The sequence below is a fragment of the Nycticebus coucang genome, chromosome 7, assembly GCF_027406575.1.
Source record: "Nycticebus coucang isolate mNycCou1 chromosome 7, mNycCou1.pri, whole genome shotgun sequence".
NCBI classification, from domain to species: domain Eukaryota; kingdom Metazoa; phylum Chordata; class Mammalia; order Primates; family Lorisidae; genus Nycticebus; species Nycticebus coucang.
In genome coordinates, this window is record NC_069786.1 from 116,428,734 (window position 1) to 116,448,144 (window position 19,411).

Sequence of the window (19,411 nt, forward strand, 5' to 3'; positions counted from 1 at the left end):
TTTTGATTGAATCTAAATTTTACAGAACAAATCTTTTTATTTTTATTAACACATTTTTATTTTTTATGTTTTTATTTTATTTTTAAAATACCAAAGAACAAAACAAATTTTCAGTGAAATAATCCTCCCAGATTGAGTAAGCCATAAGAACTAAATTGATAGATGCAACGATCATGATTTAGTTCTAATTTCCCTCATTGGGCACCATAAGGCCAGTTGGCAATAGTTTTTGTTTGTTTGTTTGAGACAGAGCCTCAAGCTGTCACCCTGGGTAGAGTGCTGTGGTGTCACAGTTCACAGCAACCTCCAACTCCTGGGCTTAAGCGATTCTCCTGCCTGGGACTACAGGTACCCGCCACAATGCCCAGCTATTTTTTAGTTGTAGTTGTCATTGTTGTTTGGGGCAACAGTTTATAAGGGTCAAGTTCACCAGTCTGTTATCAGTTTTGTTTTGTTTTGTTATCAGTTTTTGACAATACTGCACTATTTCTCTTTGAAGTGGAATTTGAGAATAGTTGCACAACTCAATAGTATTTTTTAATTCTGTCTACTTAACAGCCCATCATGTCCATCATGTCAAAGAAGACCAAGAGAATGGTGGAGGAATAAAACAGATTTCTTCATGAGGATCAAGAATTGCAATACCATCTTGTTTCTGCTGAAAGTAAGATGATTTGTTTGCTCTATGACATGGCAACATCAAAATTAAAGAAATTCAACGCTCATATAAGAACTACAAATGCTCTTGTAAGGACTACAAATATTTTTAATTAGAGAAAAAAGTTATACTGCAGAAATTAAAAGACAAAAAGGAAAAGCAAAGACAATTCTTTTAACAGCAATAAAACCTAGAAACAATACCCCTGAACCAACTTATAAAGTAGCTTATGTACTTGAGAAAAAAGGAAAGCCATTCAGTGATGTAGAAATTGTAAAAGAATACTGTAGGATACTTAGACCCTAAAACACTTCAAAGTACAAACAACTGCCTCTTTTTTTTTTTTTTTTAGACAGAGTCTCACTATGTTGCTCTTGGTAGAGTGCCGTGGCATTTCAGCTCACAGCAACCTCAAACTCTTGGGCTTAAGCAATTTTCTTGCCTCAGCCTCCCAAGTAGCTGGGACTACAAGCACCTGCCACAATGCCCAGCTATTTTTTTGTTGCAGTTGTTTAGCTGGTCCGGACGGGGTTTGAACCCGCCACCCTCAGTGTATGTGGCTGGCACCGTAACCACTGTGCTACGGGCGCCAAGCCACAACCACCTCTTTTAAGGAAAACCATAACTGACCACCAGCATGAATTAGCCTTCAACTTAACAGAACAACTTTATGCAATACTTCATAAGGAAAATCATTACTCTATCACTTTGGATGAATCAACTGTTACTACTGACTCAGCACAGGTTTTATACTTCATTCAGCTCATAACAGAAGATTTTTTTTTTTTTGCTGAGAAGAGTTATTTCCTTTGGGCACTCTTGCAAACAGAACAAGGGGAAGAGATAAATCTTCAACAACTTTCAAGATAAATATTGTAAAATTGGACTGAATTTGGTAAATTTAGTATCTATATGTACAAATGTTGTACCTTCAATGACAGGAAAACATGAAAGGTTTATTGCTCAGATAAAAAAGTATTAACAGATCCAGATACTCTCCTTTCTTTTCATTGTATCTTGCATCAGCAAAATCTGTGTGCTAAAGTTACCATTTTAAGTGACACTTTGCAACATGTTGCAAGTATCATCAACTATATTCCTACAAGTGCAATAAAGCATGCTCTAGTAATATGCTAAAGTTGAATAAGGAGGTATTCGGTGTGGATTTGTCATATCATTTTTAAGTGCATTGGCTATCACAGGGGTAGGTGTTAGCAAAATTTTATCTCTGTGAGAACACATAGTTAAATTTTATGAATAACAGGCTTGGTGCTCGTAACACAGTGGTTATGGCCCCGGCCACATGCACCAAGGTTGGCAGGTTCAAACCCAGTCTGTGCCAGCTAAACAATAACAACTGCAACCAAAAAAACCAAAAAAATAGTTGGGCATTGTGGCCAATGCTTATAGTTCCAGCTACTTGGGAAGCTGAGACAAGAGAATCGCTTAAGGCCAAGAGTTGGAGGTTGCTGTGAGCTGTGACACCATGGCACTCTACCAAGGGTGACATCTCAAAAAAAAAAAAAAATTATGAAGAACAGAATTAGCAATGTGAATCACTAAAAGAAGATTTCTACAGGAATACAGCATTTCTGTGTGACATTATGTCAAATCAAAATAACTTGAATATTTCTCTGCAAGGTAAAACTAAGTCTACATATATGATATGTAGCAAAAAATCCAAGCATTTAGGGAAAAAAACTATCTTTTTTCAAATATTTCTTCAAAAGGAAATTTCAGATGAATAATTTCCCCAGTTAGCAAAGGCCACTAATAAGCAGGATGATATGTGTCAATCATTTGAAGACTACCCAGTTATTATAGACCTATTAATTGCAGTGAACAGTGAAAGATTCATTGACATTGAGAATCATGACATCACATTCAAATTAGCATTTCAGCCCAATGAGGCACCTGAAAAACTACAGATGAAATCAATTGAGCTCTCAGTAGATGCTATTTTAAGGACATTGCTTGACGTTAAGGAAGATCTGATTGAAATATGGAAAAATGCAGAATACCCATGACTTTGACAACATGCCCCAGAAATGCTTTCTTGTTTTTCAACCACTCATTATCGCCACTCTACATTCTGTTACCTAACCAAATCAAGATGCCTTCAAGGTCACAAATGACTGATATCCATCTAGGGATCAACCAAAACTGATGACCTCTGTGCTGCAATCAAATATTTAAATGTTTTCCGATAAAAAGCAGATACAATAAACTAATTAAAAGGTTGTTTAGCCTTAAAATTAACAGTTTTCATTTTTTGAAATTACTAAGTACACAGTAGTTACATTTTTATAAAAATAATGTACATTTTTAAGTATATCTAATTGAAGTTTCTCAAATGTGGCCTTATTTGATTTTAGCTAAATCAATGCAGCCTTCCAACATGAAACGGTTCCCCACTCCTGTTCCAGCTCATTCATGTATAAGCTGATGACTTTGGACCTGTTACTTTTCTTTTCTTTTCTTTTTTTTTTTTAGAGACAGAGTCTCATTTTGCCGCCCTCGGTAGAGTGCCATGGCATCAAGTTCACAGTAACCTACAGCTCTTGCCTCAGCCTCCCAAGTGGACACGTTACTTTCAATTTTAGTTTCTATTCTGAAAAACAGGGATAATAATACTTAGGCTAATATGAAGGTGGTGAGTTATCTTATCTTAGTGACTGCTCACAGTTAGTTACAGATGGAACTCCTTGCTCTACTTTTTCTCCTCTTCTCACTACTGCACTTGACTAGTCTTAAAAAAAAGAAAAAATAATAATACTTATCCTTCAAGACAGTCATGAATTAAACGATGAGATAATGGTTTCTTTTGTTTTTATTTTTTGAGACAGAGTCTCAAGCTGTTGCCCTGGGTAGAGTGCCATGGCGTCATAGCTGACAGCAACCTCAAACTCTTGAGCTCAAGCAATCTTCTTGCCTCAGATTTTTTATTTTTAGTAGAGACAGGGTCTCACTCTTGCTCAGACTGGTCTCAAATTCGAAAGCTCAAACAATCCACTCACCTCAGCCTCCCAGAGTGCTAGGATTACAGGCGTGAGCCACTGCGTGCCTGGCCAAGATAATGTTTAGAAAGGAACCTAACACTGGTACATATTCTCTACCCTGTTACCAGAGTGATCTTGATAAATTACAAATTGGATCACATTAAATCCCTGGGTAAAGTTTTTTGATGGATTCATGTTGCCTTTGGGATAAAAATCTAACTTCATTAGAAACCTTCAAGATCTGTCCACTGCCTACCTCATTTCTCATACTTTCCTATAGATACTTTAATCATGAAGTTCCTGAACTTGCCCTATCCTTACACATCTCTGCATATCCTACCCAGAGTGATTTTTCTCTTTACAGGAAGTCCCCAAGTTACAAATATCCAACTGACTTGCTCTTACGAACAGAGGTTATTACAGGTAATAGGTAAATGAACCCATTCCAACTTACATACAAATTCAATTTAAAAACAAACTAAAGGCCAGGCATGGTGGCTCAGGCCTGTAATCCTAATACTTTGGGAGGCCAAGGCAGGTGGATTGGCTGAGCTCACAAGTTCAATACCAGCCTGAGCCAGAGTGAGATCTCACCTTTAAAAATAGGTAGGCATTGTGGCAGGCACCTATAGTCCCAGCTACTTGGGAGGCTGAAGCAAGAGAATTGCTTGAGCCCAAGAGTTAAGAGGTTGCTATGAGTTGTGGTGCCACTACTGAGGGTGACACAGTGAGACTCTGTCTCAACAAAAAAAGAAAAACAAAAATCTTTTTGCCCTCTGTCTTGTTAAAGAAAGTTTTCTGACTGGAGAAGAATTTCAAACAAGGTCTGCAGAAAAATAAGAGCACCTAAAGCTTTCTCTCAAAAGAAGTTGGTCTCCCTCTCCCCATCCCGTATTCGAATTATACTTACCAGAGAAGGACGAGCTTGGATGCAATGGAAATTCCAATAGAAGGGGAGACCAGACAGCTCACTCCGCACCCGTAAAATCAGTGCCTCTACCTCACGATCACAGGAGAAGGTAGCTTCACTATGGTGAGCATTGTCCTTCAACAGTGGGCGAAGCAGATTATCCAAATGACAGAGAAAAGCCGCAGGGGGAGCAGACAGCCGCTTGTTCAGCTCCTAAAGGGACAACAGGTGTACAGAGTGGGAGTGATAGAAGGAAAATGACTCCTTTCTAAGTAATAGCAAAGGAAAGCCTGGATAACATGAAGACAATGGCATGCAAGGAAGGAAAGTTAAAAACATCAGAAAGGGAAAGAAGAAAACAAAGAGAGACACAAAGATCAACTGGCCTACTTCACAATTCTGTCTTGTGCAAGACCAATTTACAGAAGGCCTGTATAGATTAGATAATAGAAATCACAGCATGCATTATCATGCATATGGAACAGAAACTCTCTTTCTCCTGCTGCACTCACAGAGCCTCATGGGCCCCGGTATGTGCTGGTCAGCCCCTACTTCCCCAGCACCTGTGCCCCTTACACAGAATCTGCCTCATTCGACACCCCTTCTACCTCACTTGGTGTCCATGCCTCCATCACAGAGGCTGCCCTGCTGATCCTGACTGATGTTGCTCTTCCACCCAGGCCCCTCTATGCTGCCCTGATGGTACTGACAAGCCCGGCAGCCACACTCTTAGGCAGCCTGTTCCTGTGGCGGGAGCTGCAGGAGGTACCTGTGTCCCTGGCTGAGGGTTGGCAGCTCTTCCTGTCAGCCCTGGCCCAGGGTGTGCTGGATCATCACACCTATGGTGCCCTGCTCTTTCCAAGGATAGAGCCCTGGGCCTCTATCCTTGCTGGCTGCTCTTTTGGAACATGCTCTTCTGGAAGTAAAGTCTGCCTGCTGGGGCATGCAGGTTAAAACAGGGACTCCCCAGGCACCCTATTCTGCCTCTTCCTGGGAAATAAACAAGTATTTGTTTTCAGCTAAAAAAAAAAAAGAAAGAAAGAAAGAAACTCTCTTTCTCATAAATGTAAGCCAGCACACACACAAGAAAAGATCCCAAGGCTATGGCTAGAAGTACAGGGTATTGATCGGAATTGTCTTAACCCAATTCGGCCTTCCTTGGCAACTACAGGCCAGCAAGCTGGCTGATGTTAATGTCCTCTAACACTCACAAGATAAGAATATTAGCCCCCAACACCCCACAACAGCACTTCCCTTTCTACTTACCTTGGCTCGCTGGTTGATCACACTAGTGTCTACCTGTTCATACCACACCTGTTGAAGATCTGAAACCATCAAGGCATATCCCTGCTTGGTGATATAAGCCTTGACCAAGAGGGAGTTCTCCGCAAGCTGCAGCCATGCCCATGGCTGCATCAACAGGCCCTGTTCCAGTTCCTCCATCTGCAGGAAAGTTCTAATTTAGCAGAGTACCTTCAGGGTCATGTAGGCCTAAGAAGAGCACCACTCAAACAGCTCTCTGTCAACTGAAAATCTCTTGAAAATGCTCCCTGATAAAACAAAAGGCATGAATTAATGTTCTCCCAGTACATACCTAACTGAGCACTGACCTCTTAGGCACTAAAAACCTATTTAAAATCTTGATGGGTTTTTTTTTTCTACATTAAGTTCCTAGAGGGCAGAAAATCTTTCTTCCATAAAGTTCAAGGTTCAGCATATTGCTATTAGTATCTCTATTAGAAAATATAACAATGTGGAAACTTAAACCATGCTTGTTGCATCTTTACCACATTCTTAATAAGTAGTCAATACTACCCTTTCCCAAAACTAGAAGAGAAGGAATAGTTCTTGTGCTATAAAATATTAAGTGTCATGGCCAGGAAATTCAAATTATTTGATCATTATCTAAAAACAAAGCTTTAAGGACGGGCACAGTGGCTCACGCCTGGAATACCAGCACTTTGAGAGGACGAGGTGGGTAGATCGCCTGAGCTCAGGAGTTCGAGACCAGCCTGAGCTACAGTGAGACCCCATCTCTAAAAACAGCCAGGCGTTGTAGCAGGTGCCTATAGTCCCAGCTACTCAGGAGGCTGAGGCAAGAGAATCACTTGAGCCCAAGAGTTAAAGGTTGCTGTCAGCTATGACGCCAGAGCACCCTACTGAGGGCAACAAAGTGAGACTCTGTCTCAAAAGTAAATAAATAAATAAATAAAATAAGATAAAAACAAAGCTTTAGATATGCTCAGGATAAAAAAAGTAAATCTCTAAAACAAATCCTGATCAAATTAATGCATGTGAATCCTCCGGTATATGAAAATTTTGTGTGTACATGCATGTATGCATGGGATGGGGAGAAGAAGTCCATAGCTATCATCGAATTCTCAAAGGGATTGAGACACAAAAAGAAAAAGAGCTAAAGGTGCAATAGAAAAGACCCAAATCCCATTTAAACAAGGACCTGAATAACTAGGAAGTCATGAATACAAGGCACAGCATATCACTGAGATAGAGAAACTAAATCAAGTTCCACTTAACTCATTCCCCCATTTCCCCACCCCCACCAAAGGTATTATACACTGCTGCACTGTCTGGAACCCCTGGAAACTAACTTTTCTTTGTCAATAGCTAAAGTAGACTTGGGCGGCGCCTGTGGCTCAGCAAGCAGGGAACCGGCCCCATATACCGAAGGTGGTGGGTTCAAACTCGGTCCTGGCCAAACTGCAACAACAAAAAAAATAGCTGGTTGTTGTGGCAGACACCTGTAGTCCCAGCTACTAGGGAGGCTGAGGCAAGAGAATCACCTAAGCCCAAGAGCTGGAGGTTGCTGTAAGTTGTGATGCCACGGCACTCTACCGAGGGCAACAAAGTGAGGCTCTGTCTTTAAAATAAATAAATAAATAAAATAAAATAAAGTAGCCTTAACCTAGTAGATGTTCAGTAAATACAGCTGGTGACAGAGTTTTATTACTTTTCCTAAAGGGGAAAAAGTGATTAAATTCCCTTCATTATTCCCATCTACAAATACACAACAAACAGAAGTGCAGGGGTGAGAGGTGTGGAACCTAAAATACAAAATTCTAGACTTACCAAATTCCTTGGTAAGTCTGATTAACATTGTCATAAGAATGGAAGATTTTTCCAACCATAACCCAGTTTTTGATGCACTGCCTTGTGACATAACTTGATCTGCACAGTAACTGCACAGGTGTAATACTACCCTGTTTCCCCTAAAATAAGACATCCTCCGAAAATAAGACCTACTTACAGGAAAGATAAGACGTCCCCTGAAAATAAGACCTAGCGCATCTTTGGGAGCACACCTTAAAATAAGACACTGTCTTATTTTCGGGGAAACAGGGTATGTATTAACCTTGTATATATGTTGTATATTTGTATATATATGTATATTTGCAGCAGCCTCAAAACCTTGCATTTGGAAGATGGTATTTCCCTCTTTTCCCACGTGCTGTTCCTACTGGGAAGAAATGTTCTTGGAAATGTTCTTCACTGGACAAGAGATCCACATTGCCTAAGGTGACAAACACAAATCAAAGTCACAAATCCCTTTCTGTGATAGGGACTCCCCAGTGTACACTGTAAGAGTCATCAAAATTGGGTTTATCATTGGGTGTGGTGGCTCAGACCTGTAATCTGGGAGGCCAATGCAAATAGATTGCTTAAGCTCACGAGTTCTAGACCAGCCTGAGCAAGAATGAGACCCCATCTCTAAAAACTAGCTGGGCATTGTGGTAGGTGCCTGAAGTTCCAGATACTTGCAAGGCTAAGGGAAGAGAATCGCTTTGTGCCCAAGAGTTTGAGGTTGCTGTGAGCTGTGACGCCACGCACTCTACTGAAGGCGACAAAGTGTGACTCTGTCTCGAAAGAAAAAAAAATTGGGGCTTATTATTCTAGTCCATTCCTTCGGAAAGCAGGGAAGCATGGAACCCTCAAATTGTTGGATTTTTTGTTGGGAGAGGGGGAGACTGGGGGTGGGGTGTGTACTTAAAATGTGGCCAGGTGCTGGGCGTGGTGCCTCACCCCTGTAAGCCTAGCACTCTGGGAGGCCAAGGCAGGTGATTGCTTAAGATCACGAGTTCGAGATCAGCCTGAGCCAGAGAGACATTGTCTCTAAAAATAGCCGGGCGTTGTGGCGGGCGTCTGTAGTCCAGTTCCAGCTACATGAATGGCCAAGGCAAGAGAAATGCTTAAGCCCAAGAGTTTGAGGTTGCTAAAAGCTGTAACGCCACGGCACTCTATCGAGGGCGACAAAGTGAGATTCTGCCTCAAAAAAAAAAAAAAAAAAAAAATGTAGCCATGAGCAACTAGCCCTACAAAAAGGTCTGATACATTCAGCATCAGACCTGGCCGGCTGCTCTCACCATGAACCTCCGGTTCTTGTGCCTGAGCCCTTTAAATGTCTCCTTTTCTTTCTTCCTTCAAAATAGCCTTTAATATTGACTCACTGATTTAGTACTCTTGAGTGAAGAGGTGGGGCTCTGGGTGGCAACAGCGAGGGTAAAGTTCCCTTAAACGAAGTTGCTCAGTCCCTCTCTTAGGGCAGTTCCTCCACAACCCTGCAGAGGGCAGCAAGACCCCAAAGACCATCAGGCTGGGCCACGCCCTGTCCCTGGGGGCGCATCCTCTGTTCCAGTACCACAGCCCCACCTCAGGAGCCCTGGCCTGGCGTCCAATCAACATCAACCCTGGCTAGAAGTCCGTCCGTTTGCAGGACCGACTGCACTAAGGTAAGACTCAGGACCCTTCAAGGGATAACAAAGCCAACCAGTCGCAGCTTTGTCACACCAAGCAGCCGGCGGAAGAAGACTGTACCCGAAACCCCACAAACCCCGCCGTGTCGCCGGAAGCGGTCTGCGCACGCGCGGACCCGCCCACTCCCGGAGGCCTGCCCCAGATCCCTGGACACACGCGGACCTTCCTGGGAGAAGGCGCCCGCGCCAAACCAGACCCGTAGGTTCTGAGCATCCTCTCGCTGCCCAGCTCCTGCCCCTACTCGAGCTCGAGCCCACCTACCGTCCGCTACCGCGAGGGCTCCCTCCTTCCTCGCGACAAATAAGCCCGCCGGCGCAAATCGAAAGGCCAAGAGTAAAGCCAGATTACCCCCCACGTGGGAGGCGGGTCTTGGGGCACGGGGCGGAGCGCAGGCTCGACTTGGGCGGGGCTTTTGGGCCCAGGTAGTGAATTAAAGCGGCGCCCTGAGCCGACCCAGTATCTTGCTGGCGGAATAGAAAAATCACAGGAAAGAGGTTCAGGAGAGGGAAGCCAAGGTTTGGGTTTGTCAAACTTGTTACTTCTCTTCTCTTCCCTCCTCTATAGGTCCGGTTTTGTCTTGTTTTATTTTAAGGTCCTCACAAGCACTATAGCCCTTTTTTTTTTTTTTTTTGAGACAGTTTCATTTTATCGCCCAGTCTCCCCCTCTCCCAACAAAAAATCCATCAATTTGAGGGTTCCATGCTTCCCTGCTTTCCGAAGGAATGGACTAGAATAATAAGCCCCAGTTTTTTTTTTCTTTGGAGACAGAGTCACACTTTGTCGCCTTCAGTAGAGTGCGTGGCGATAAAGTGAAATTGTCTCAAAAAAAAAAAAAAAAACAGCTCACAGCACCTTCCAATTCTTGGGCTTAAGCAATTCTCTTGTCTCAGCCTCCTGAGTAGCGCCCGCCACAACGCCCGGCTATTTTGTTGTTGTTGTTGTTGCAGTTTGGCCGGGGCTGGGGTTGAACCCGCCACCCTCGGTATATGGGGCTGGCGCCCTACTCACTGAGCCACAGGCACCACTCCTGCTTTGCATTTTAATTAGTAATTACATGTTTTTTTTAAAAACTGTAAATGAGGGCTAGGCGCAGTGGCTCACACCTGTAATCCCCAGCACTTGGGAGGCCGAGTGGATTGCCCGAGCTCATAGGTTCCGGACCAGCCTGAGCCAGAGTGAGACCCCTGTCTCTAAATAGCCAGCGTTGTGGTGGGTGCTTATAATCCCAACTACTTGGGAGGCTGAGGCAAGAGGAACACTTGAACCCAAGAGTTTGAGGTTGCTATGAGCTGTGACATCACAGCACTCTACCATGGTTGACCAAATAAAACTGTCTCAAAAAAAAAAACCCAAAAAATTATAAATACCTCAAAAAGGCAGGGACCTATCTTATTTCATATCTGTAGTTCCAGGATCTTGCACGTGGGAGGAGCTCAATAAGTACTTGTTAAGTGAATGAATGCTGGGGTTCAAGTGGCATTGAGTAGTTCACAGGCAAAATCTCATTCATTTATTCACAGTCCATGTCCTTTGCTCTGAAACAGGCCGAATTAAGAGAAGGAAAGGTAATACACCGTGTTGGGGAAATGGGCATTCTATGTGGACTCATGTTAGACACACACACTCATACACCCTCTCCCTAAAGGCAAGTAGAGCCTGGGAGGTAACTCCAGCAAGCTAGGAATTAGACTAAACTAACCAGAGCAGAAAAAGGAGTCCTAGTAATTATTGGGACCTAAGCCCTTCTCTGCTAGATTCAGGGCATGGTTCCCTAGAGCCAGGCAGCAAATCTGACATCTCTCCTGGCTCAGAGGACCCTCCTTCCTCATCCGCATGGTCTTCAGGCAGCGGGCAGAGGCAACGGAGAAGCTGGGGGATGCAGGGACACAGATTTTGGATAGGGAAGGGAAGCTCGTACTCTTGAGCAGCCTTCTCCCTGGACTTTTGCAGCACCTGAGCCTCTTGGGCAGTGAAAGGCGATGGCAGCCCTTGACCCAGGCCTCGCTCAAACAGTGTGCCTGCAAAAGAGAGGTTGATTAGGCCACTGCCCAACCCAGGGAGTGTGACTTCCAGACCACTCACCAATTTGCTAAAGCTTGACCTCAACTTACCAGGAATGGTGTTCTCTAGGAGGAAGCCCAAAAGTCCAGCCAGGAAGATGGGCTCTGTCAGCAGCGAGTGCAGTAACACATCCAAGGGGCTCCAGCCTACAAAGGGTTGGGGCCAGGCAGAAAGGGAACTCATCCTATATCTAAGGCTAGGAAAAGTTATCCTTCCAGATCTAAACCTAAGTCTTAGACTAGGCGTTCTTCTGTACTCTTTCCTGGCTTTCTTAACTTCTGTACTACTGCCATTTTGGAGCTGATAATTCTTTGTTTAGGACAGTCTGTGCATTATAGGATGTTTAGTGGCACCTGTATGTACTAAACACTAGTAACAATCACCCCTTCTCCCAATAATAGCAGCAAAAAATGTCTCCAGACATTGTCAAATGTCCCCTGTGGGCCAAAATCACCCCCAGTTGAGAACCACTACTCTAGATAAACAAAGCTATTTGCTGCTCTCAGGATATATCTTTTTTTTTTTTTTTTTTTTGTAGAGGCAGAGTTTCACTCAGTAGAGGGCCATGGCATCACACGGCTCACAGCAACCTCCAAGTCCTGGGCTTAAGCGATTCTCTTGCCTCAGCCTCCCGAGTAGCTGGGACTACAGGCGCCCGCCACAACGCCCGGCTATTTTTTGGTAGCAGTTCCGCCAGGGCCGGGTTTGAACACACCACCCTCGGTATATGGGGCCGGCGCCTTACCAACTGAGCCAGAGGCGCCGCCCCTCTCAGGGCATATCTTATGGCTTCCTATATCTATGTCTTTGTTTATGATGGTTTCTCCATCAGGAACTTTTTCACCAAATACTTTTAAAACTTACCATCCTTCAAGACCACCCACATTACTGGATTACCTCAAACAGAAGCCATCTCTCTTGCCACTAAGCACCACAGCTCTTTGAACCTTTCTTGTTATTTTCCTGCACATCCCATCTCTTTTACTAGACTGTAACTCCTAGAGGCACCTTTGTATCCCAGGTGATTAGCATGATCCTCAGTAAATATTTGTTAAGCAAAGGGATGAACTACTTACACCAAAGCTCAGACAAGGGTGTGGGGCCAGAAGTCCAGAGAGCCTGAAGCCCCAGCCCCTTGCTTTCCCACTGCTGAGCAACTCTTCTTCCCCTCCCCACTCCACCCACCTGTGCTGAGTAGAACTGGGGCTTCCCGAAACCATCTTGGTAGCAGCAGGGCCATGAAGATGGAGAAGCCCACAATGAAGACATTCCGCCCAGAGTCAATGTCAGCCAAGTGGAAGCTGGAGAATCCAGTGGACAGAACCACTGCCTGGGTCACCCCCAGTACCCCACCTGTCTCGTGCAAAAGAAATCAAGGGGGGTTGGAGAGGGCATGTGCAGCACAGGGCATTGCAGGATGGGCAGGTTGTGATGAGTAGAGAAAACCAAAAGGCTAATTTCTGATTCTACAAGAAGCCAGGTGGCCAGTCAAGAGGCCAACATGCTGGACTGAGAAATTGAGGGCAGCTGACCCTTCCATCCAGGGAGGCTATTTAGAAAAAAAGAATGGGCCGGGCGAGGTGGCTTATGCCTGTAATCCCAGCACTCTGGGAGGCTGAGGCAGGTGGATTGCCTGAGCTCATGGGTTCAAGACCAGCCTGAGCCAGAGTGAGATCCTGTCTCTAAAAATAGCTGGGCATTGTGGCAGGTGCCTGTATTTTCAGCTACTTGGGAGGCTGAGGCAAGAGAATCGCTTGAGCCCAAGAGTTTGAGGTTGCTGTGTGCTATGATGCCACATCACTCTACCAAAGGAGACAAAGTGAGACTCTGTCTCTAAAATAAAATAATAGGCTCGGCACTGTAGCACAGTGGTTACAGGACCAGCCACATACACTGAGGGTGGCAGGTTTGAACCCAGCCTTGGGCCAGCTAAACAACAATGGCAACTACAAAAAAAAAAAAAAATAGCCGGGCATTGTGGCAGGCACCTGTAGTCCCCACTACTTGGGAGGCTAAGGCAAGAGAATTGCTTAAGCCCAAGAGTTGGAGGTTGCTGTGAGCTGTGACGCCACGGCACTCTACCAAGGGAACAAAGTGAGACTCTGTCTCAAAAATAAAATAATATAAAATAAAATAGTGCAAATCTGCACAGCTTGTTGGGCCACAGTAGGCAGCACTAGTTCAATACCAGGCCTCTTGTTACATCCACTCACCAAGCACAGGTTGCGGGATGGTGGTGAGGAGCTGAGCCAGTCTGGGGGAGAGCCCAAGCCCCACACAGAGTAACCCCACTAAGTGGGCCACTCGCCGAGATCCAGCCTATGTGAAGAAGAGACACTAGAAACAACTACTTCCTCGGACTGTTTCCAGGTCTTTGCCTGGCCAGCTCCTTTTCAGCATTTAGATACCAATTCAAGTGTCACCCTCCCAAAAAACATTCCTGGCCACTCTATCTAAACTTGCCTCCTTACTCACTAGCCTGATTTTTCTTAATAGCATTTATCACTCTGAAATTTTCTTCACTTTCCCTTCAATTGTCTGCCTCTTCCTCTATGAAGTCCCCAAGAAAACTGGACTTTAGGAGACTTGTTCTTTAGCCCAGCCTGATATAATGCCTGATGACTGAAAGAATCAGTACCGATTTATTCATATCCCCACACACTTACCACTTCTAGGTATCTCCCTTAGATAATTGATGTGACGTTTCTGACCAGAGTTCTGGGCACAGCTGGTGATCAATCAGTGTGTGTTCCTTCTCCTGCACCCCTAGTTCCTGCCCTCCACCCTCACCCCAAGTCCACCTACCTGGATAAGACTCACTGTGCCCACATTAGGAAAGCTGGATGCAGTGCCCATGGGGCTGCCCAGAAGCCCAGCCAGCACACTGCCCAGCCCCTCCAGGCTCAGCCCTCGACTGCAGGCATGTGGTGGAGGAGGAGGTAAGTGCAACAGCTGGCCACACAGGGCATAGCAGCCCAGAGAGCTGGTGGAAGCTGCCAAGGCCATGGAGATGCCTGCAGCCAGAGCCCTGGGTGTCAGCAAGGGCCAGTCCCACTCACCTGTGGAGGGAGAAGGCACCAGGTTGGGGCCAGACTCAAGTCAGGAACATCCTCCTGCCTCTAATAGCCTGTGCTACATGATTGCCACAATGTGTTTAAAGATAATGTCTTAGAATAAAACCACTGAATTCTTTTTAGAGAAATTAATCCCTTTCCCATGGTCTACAGGGTCTTCTGACCCTTCCCTCTCTCTCCAGTTTCATATCCTACCACACTCCACCTCACTTCTTTCACCAAGACACACTGGCCTTGTTTTAGGCTCTGTACTTATGTGCTCCTGACCACCACAGGGCCTTTGCATATGCTATTCTCTACCCAGAATGCTCTTCTGTCCTGCCTTTGTCCAGTTAGCTCCTACTTATCTTTCACATCTCAGCTCAATAATCACTTCCTCAAAAATGCTTTTCCCAACTTCCCTGCTGAAGTCAAATTCCCTATTATAAGCTCTCCTCACACAATGTATCTCTCTCCCCTTGGTTACACTTACCATAATGGCAATTTTTTTTTTTTTTTGAGACGGAGTCTCACTTTGTCACCCTCAGTAGAGTAGCTCACAGCAACCTCAAACTCCTGGGTTCAAGTGATCCTCTTGCCTCAGCCTCCTGAGTAGGTGAGACTAAGGCACCCACCACAACACCCAGCTATTTTTTTAGAGACAGGGTCTCACTCTGACTTAGACTGGTCTCAAACCTGTGAACTCTGGCAATCCACCTGCCTCAGCCTCCAAGTGTGCCAGGATTACAGGCATGAGCCACCACACATGCCCCCATGATGGCAATTTTACATTTATTTGGGTGACTATTTAATTAGTATCCGTGTTCCCCAACAGACTGTAAACTCCATAAAAGCAGGTTCGGTGTCATGTTTATAACTACATCCCCTGCCACATGCCTAGCACATAATCATCGCTCAACAGAGCCTTATTAAACTGGTGAATGAGCAAATTTCACATACAGTGCCTCAAAAACAATCTTTCTCCATAGGTTACTAACTCAAATGCCCATGTGTATGGTAACATAAGTGTGTAAGTTGGGTTAGGAGTAGCAGTAGTGAGTGGTGGGTATGTGTTAACTATAGATGTCTGTCTCCCAACACTGTCCCTAATAAAACACCTGTGGTAAGGATCTGAAATTTCCCATCAGATTGGCAGTTTCTCTCTGTGTTTTGAGAAAACACAGGATTTGACTCAGGAATGAAACCCTTTAAATCTTGAGTTCAAAGAAATAGGCATCTTTATTTGAGTAAGAGGGTAGACTAGGATAAAACCTACCTGGGTGAGGCAGCCAAAACCACGGTGCCTTGGTTGGGGCAGACAGCTCCAAGGGTATAGCGGTAAGACCCAGAAGGGCAGAGGCAATCCATACACTGGCCACAGGGATCAGCACCTGAGGGGCAAGACGAGTCAGGAGAAGAACTCCTCCCCCAGAACATTCTGAGCCAGCCTCAGAGAGTGAGACAGAGGCCAAAAGGTAGGGGACAAGCAAGCATTCCATGGCAGCCCTTCTTGACCTCCACTGCCCCTACCCAGACTCCTACATACCGAGAGTAGCCGGAAGGTAGGAAAGTGAATGTGAGTCGAAGAGGTCAAAGCTGGCTTCCAGGGGCACCGGGGTAAGTGGCAGGAGCCCAGATGCTGAGAACAGACCACCATGAGCAGGATAACCCTAGGAGAGAGAGAAGGAGCTTTAGGAGTAAGAGGCAGCAGACATCCTAAGGGTGGTAATGGAAGTAGGAATGGGCAGAATACCAGAAAAGGGGATCCCAGAGAAGAAACCCTCCACAGATGGGGTAGAAGGCTCCCTGGGGAATAGCAGAAGCAGTGTGAAAGTCAAGACCAGATGAATTAAGGAAAAGTCCTGGATACCAAATATAAAGTGTTGTCCCTCTTTAGGTTGCTGCTGACTGACAGGGCCAGTAGCTCTGCCCTCCCCTAGTCCCACACTCCACCAGGCACTGTCCCATGCCTCTGAGGACTCACGTACATCAGGGCCAGGACCCAGTGGGTGGAGCAAAACTGGGCCACCTCCCTGTAGGCAGACATCCCTGCCACAACAAGGCTGGGGGCCAGCACCAGGGGCCCACAGTGGGGGAACAAGCAGCCCGGACTCCCCAGCAACCCCAGTGCGCCCTGCAGCAGCCCAGACACCACCACTGCCCCGGACACCTGGGAGAGGAGAGGATGGAGAGAAAACATTCTGCTCAGTCAAGCTGACCTCAGCCTGGACTTCCTAACTAACTAGGTACAGGTCCCTTCCCAGACTCCTTACCCAGAGCATCTCGGTCCCTGCATAATGAAAACAAGAGCCTCCCCAGGCCTGGCCACTCTTAGCCCTCCTGCTTCCTATCTCATGTGCTCACCTCTCGAAGAGAAGTGTTCCAGAGCTCCAGGTCATGGCAACCAGGCCCCCTACACAGGTGCAGCAAGAGGGAGGCTGGGGAAAGTTCAGGGCATGGAGAAGAAAAATAAAGAGGATGGAAACCCATTGCTCTATAGTCCCACCACTGCCCAATCCCAATCCTGTGCCCATCTACACCTGTATGGTCAGATGAGCACCCAATCCCACCTTTACCCCTTGCCCTTGTTCTGTGCTCACAGTTTCCAGGTGTCTCTATGGCCAGAGGCAGCTTTTGGTTGGTCAACACCAGAGCAGGAATAAGGAACTCTAAGGATGGAGCTTGGACAAGAGGCAACCTGTAGGAAAAGCAGCCTCAGCAGATCTGGAAATGTGGCAGCCAATAGGACTTCCCCATCCTTCTCCCCAGAGCAGTTCCCCTCACCTGCTGCCCATCCAAGTTTGCAGGACAGTAGACACACCACATGAGAAGAAGCTGGAAGCCAGAAGCTGAGAAGGGGAGTAAGAGATTCCTCCTGGGGCGAGACTGTGAAGCAGGAGCAGATGGGAGGCACAGAGCAGACAAGCCAGGACCAAGATATGCTGCAGGTGGAGGAACAAGGAGAGGGAATCTTCAGAAAGAGGTGGAAATACCTGTTTCTAGAGGCCTTCTCATGACACACCTTCTCCCTCAAATACCCTCTTCAGCTGACACCAACTCCTGCACCTGTGCCTCTTACCTGCAGAGCCAGAAGACAGCTGAGGCCCCAGGGTGGAGGCCCACAAAGAGAGGCCCAAGAGTAGGAGGTACTCTGAGGAGCAGGCAGCTGCAGGGGAGCCAGAACATCCCTGGAGCCCACCGATCGGAGTTGTATGGGATGGGGGAGTGATCGGCTCATGCTGCCCTGCCTTTTGTCTTGTCTTGGTTGCTCTGGGCCAGAGTTAAGTAGAGAGAGTAAGAGGTCAGAGTTTGGGTGAAATTAGGGAGGGGGTGGGAAGGCATGGGGGTGTCAATGAAGCAGAGCAAAGGGATGAGGAATTCGGGGCAGAACACAGCTCTTTCACCTTTGCCCAGCTCTTGTGCAAATTCCATCAGCCATTAACTGGAAAACCAAGTTCTGGACTCCTCCCCCAAGAATCTTCATCCAGATTCCCTGCTTCTAGACCAGTTCTGGAAAGCAGGATAGGAAGGGTGGGGAGGACACCCGTTAAAACAACCTGGGGAAATTTTGCAGGCTGTATCCCCTCTCTCCCACCACCAACATTCAACTATTGCTATTAGATCCATAGTTTTGTTTTTTTTTTTGTAGAGACAGAGTCTCACTGTACTGCCCTCGGGTAGAGTGCCATGGCATCACACGGCTCACAGCAACCTCTAACTCTTGGGCTTACGCGATTCTCTTGCCTCAGCCTCCCGAGTACCTGGGACTACAGGCGCCCACCACAACGCCCGGCTATTTTTTTGTTGCAGTTTGGCCGGGGCTGGGTTTGAACCCGCCACCCTGGGCATATGGGGCTGGCACCCTACTCACTGAGCCACAGGCACCACCCAGATCCATAGTTCTTAACCTTTTTAGACCAAGCCCCCTTGAACTACATGACAACAACAGCCACAACACCATATAATGTCCTCACTGTAATGTAGAAACAAAAGTAATTTACAATAACATGTATTTTATTATATGAAATTTGGCACAATTAAACAGAAGATAATGAAGTAGTCCAATCCCCACATCCATATGCAGAATCGCTGTGGATACAACAGCTACAATGCCAGCTGATGCTAGTGCTTTGTCATCACAAGCAGTGTTTACACTGGTAATCTGATTTTCCAAAATGGAGGACAAACTCTTGGTAAAGTGCTGAGCAAAATGAATTTGTTCTAATTTACATGGAAACCCATTCCTGGCAAGCTGAGTCTTTTTCCAAAATGTACAAAAATTAATTATTTTTACATGTTAAAACTACTCCTAGGCTTAAACAGACTTTTCATATACATGATCACCAGCCATTCAAACATTTTAGCAGGTCCTGAGCATTTTAGGATGTCTAGTATTCTGCCTGGGCCAACTACAATAACAATAGGATCCCCTCCAAACATAAATTTCCAAAATGCCCCCTACAGGGCGATACGACCCCTCCTGTGAGTGATCTTCAGCAGTTCCCTGTACCCTCAGCTGAGCTGCCCAGACTGTTTTTATTTTTCCAGTAATGACCCAGGCTTGGAGTTCTTAACAGTTCTTGAAGTTGTTAAACAGATATCATGTGACTAACCACCATATGTCAGGCTGGTGAGGCGGTCAGGAATAGGAAGAAGCGTCCTTGGGGCTTCCTCTCAAGGACCTCATGGGCCACTGCTGGATATACAGCTGGGCCACTCCCTGCAAGGCCTACTTCAGGATCCCCAATGAAGGTGCTCACCCAGAACACGACAAATAGTGCCAACCCTAGGCACAAGACAGGCACCGTTTACGTCCCACAACACCTCAAGTTGAGCAGCACTAGGGCCCCATGATGTTGGGAGCAGGGATGACGGGAAGTTGGAAATAGGAGCCTTTGACAATAGGGAAGTTCTGAAATGGGAGTCAGAGAAAATGGTTTGCAAAATGACAGGATCAAGA

The 19,411-nt window shown here is 45.8% G+C and overlaps 2 protein-coding genes across 7 annotated transcripts in view; both read right to left on the minus strand.

Annotated features, from left to right (window-relative positions):
- The window catches only part of NHEJ1 (non-homologous end joining factor 1), a 95,087-nt gene extending 85,388 nt beyond the window's left edge, over positions 1–9,699 (minus strand). The window contains exons 1-3 of one of the 3 annotated variants that reach the window (XM_053596560.1): positions 9,599–9,651; positions 5,834–6,117; positions 4,568–4,780 (exon numbers count right to left, since the gene is read on the minus strand). In XM_053596560.1, coding sequence (XP_053452535.1) covers positions 4,568–4,780; positions 5,834–6,010 — 390 coding nt within the window. In that variant the 5' untranslated portion in view covers positions 6,011–6,117; positions 9,599–9,651. Of the gene's footprint in view, positions 1–4,567; positions 4,781–5,833; positions 6,118–9,598 lie in introns of all 3 variants that reach the window. The other 2 variants (XM_053596559.1, XM_053596558.1) reach the window with 2 other exon arrangements.
- A 1,147-nt stretch (positions 9,700–10,846) lies between these two features.
- On the minus strand, positions 10,847–19,338 carry SLC23A3 (solute carrier family 23 member 3). 4 transcript variants are annotated; one of them, XM_053596552.1, is made up of 13 exons: positions 17,856–19,338; positions 17,531–17,721; positions 17,236–17,393; positions 17,052–17,149; positions 16,816–16,889; positions 16,440–16,621; positions 15,998–16,121; positions 15,728–15,842; positions 14,204–14,457; positions 13,612–13,717; positions 12,584–12,751; positions 11,449–11,544; positions 10,847–11,355 (listed from the first exon to the last, which is right to left on the minus strand). In XM_053596552.1, the coding sequence occupies exons 1-13, from the start codon at positions 17,881–17,883 to the stop codon at positions 11,063–11,065; spliced, it is 1,887 nt and encodes a 628-aa protein (XP_053452527.1). In that variant the 5' UTR covers positions 17,884–19,338; the 3' UTR covers positions 10,847–11,062. The 4 variants fall into 4 exon arrangements, with proteins under 4 accessions (XP_053452527.1, XP_053452526.1, XP_053452528.1 ...); XM_053596551.1 differs by having other exon boundaries at positions 17,028–17,149; XM_053596553.1 differs by lacking the exons at positions 16,440–16,621; positions 16,816–16,889.
- Between the last annotated feature and the right edge of the window lie 73 nt (positions 19,339–19,411).

Bases quoted from the DNA above. Each gene is read 5' to 3' on its own strand.
- SLC23A3 (XM_053596551.1), bottom strand. From the start codon at position 17,883: ATGGAATTTGCACAAGAGCTGGGCAAAG. The intron at 13,718-14,203 runs GTAGGTGGACTT...TTCTTCACATAG, and splicing joins GCACAGTGAGTCTTATCCAG to GCTGGATCTCGGCGAGTGGC. The intron at 11,356-11,448 runs GTAAGTTGAGGT...TCTCTTTTGCAG, and splicing joins CCTAGAGAACACCATTCCTG to GCACACTGTTTGAGCGAGGC.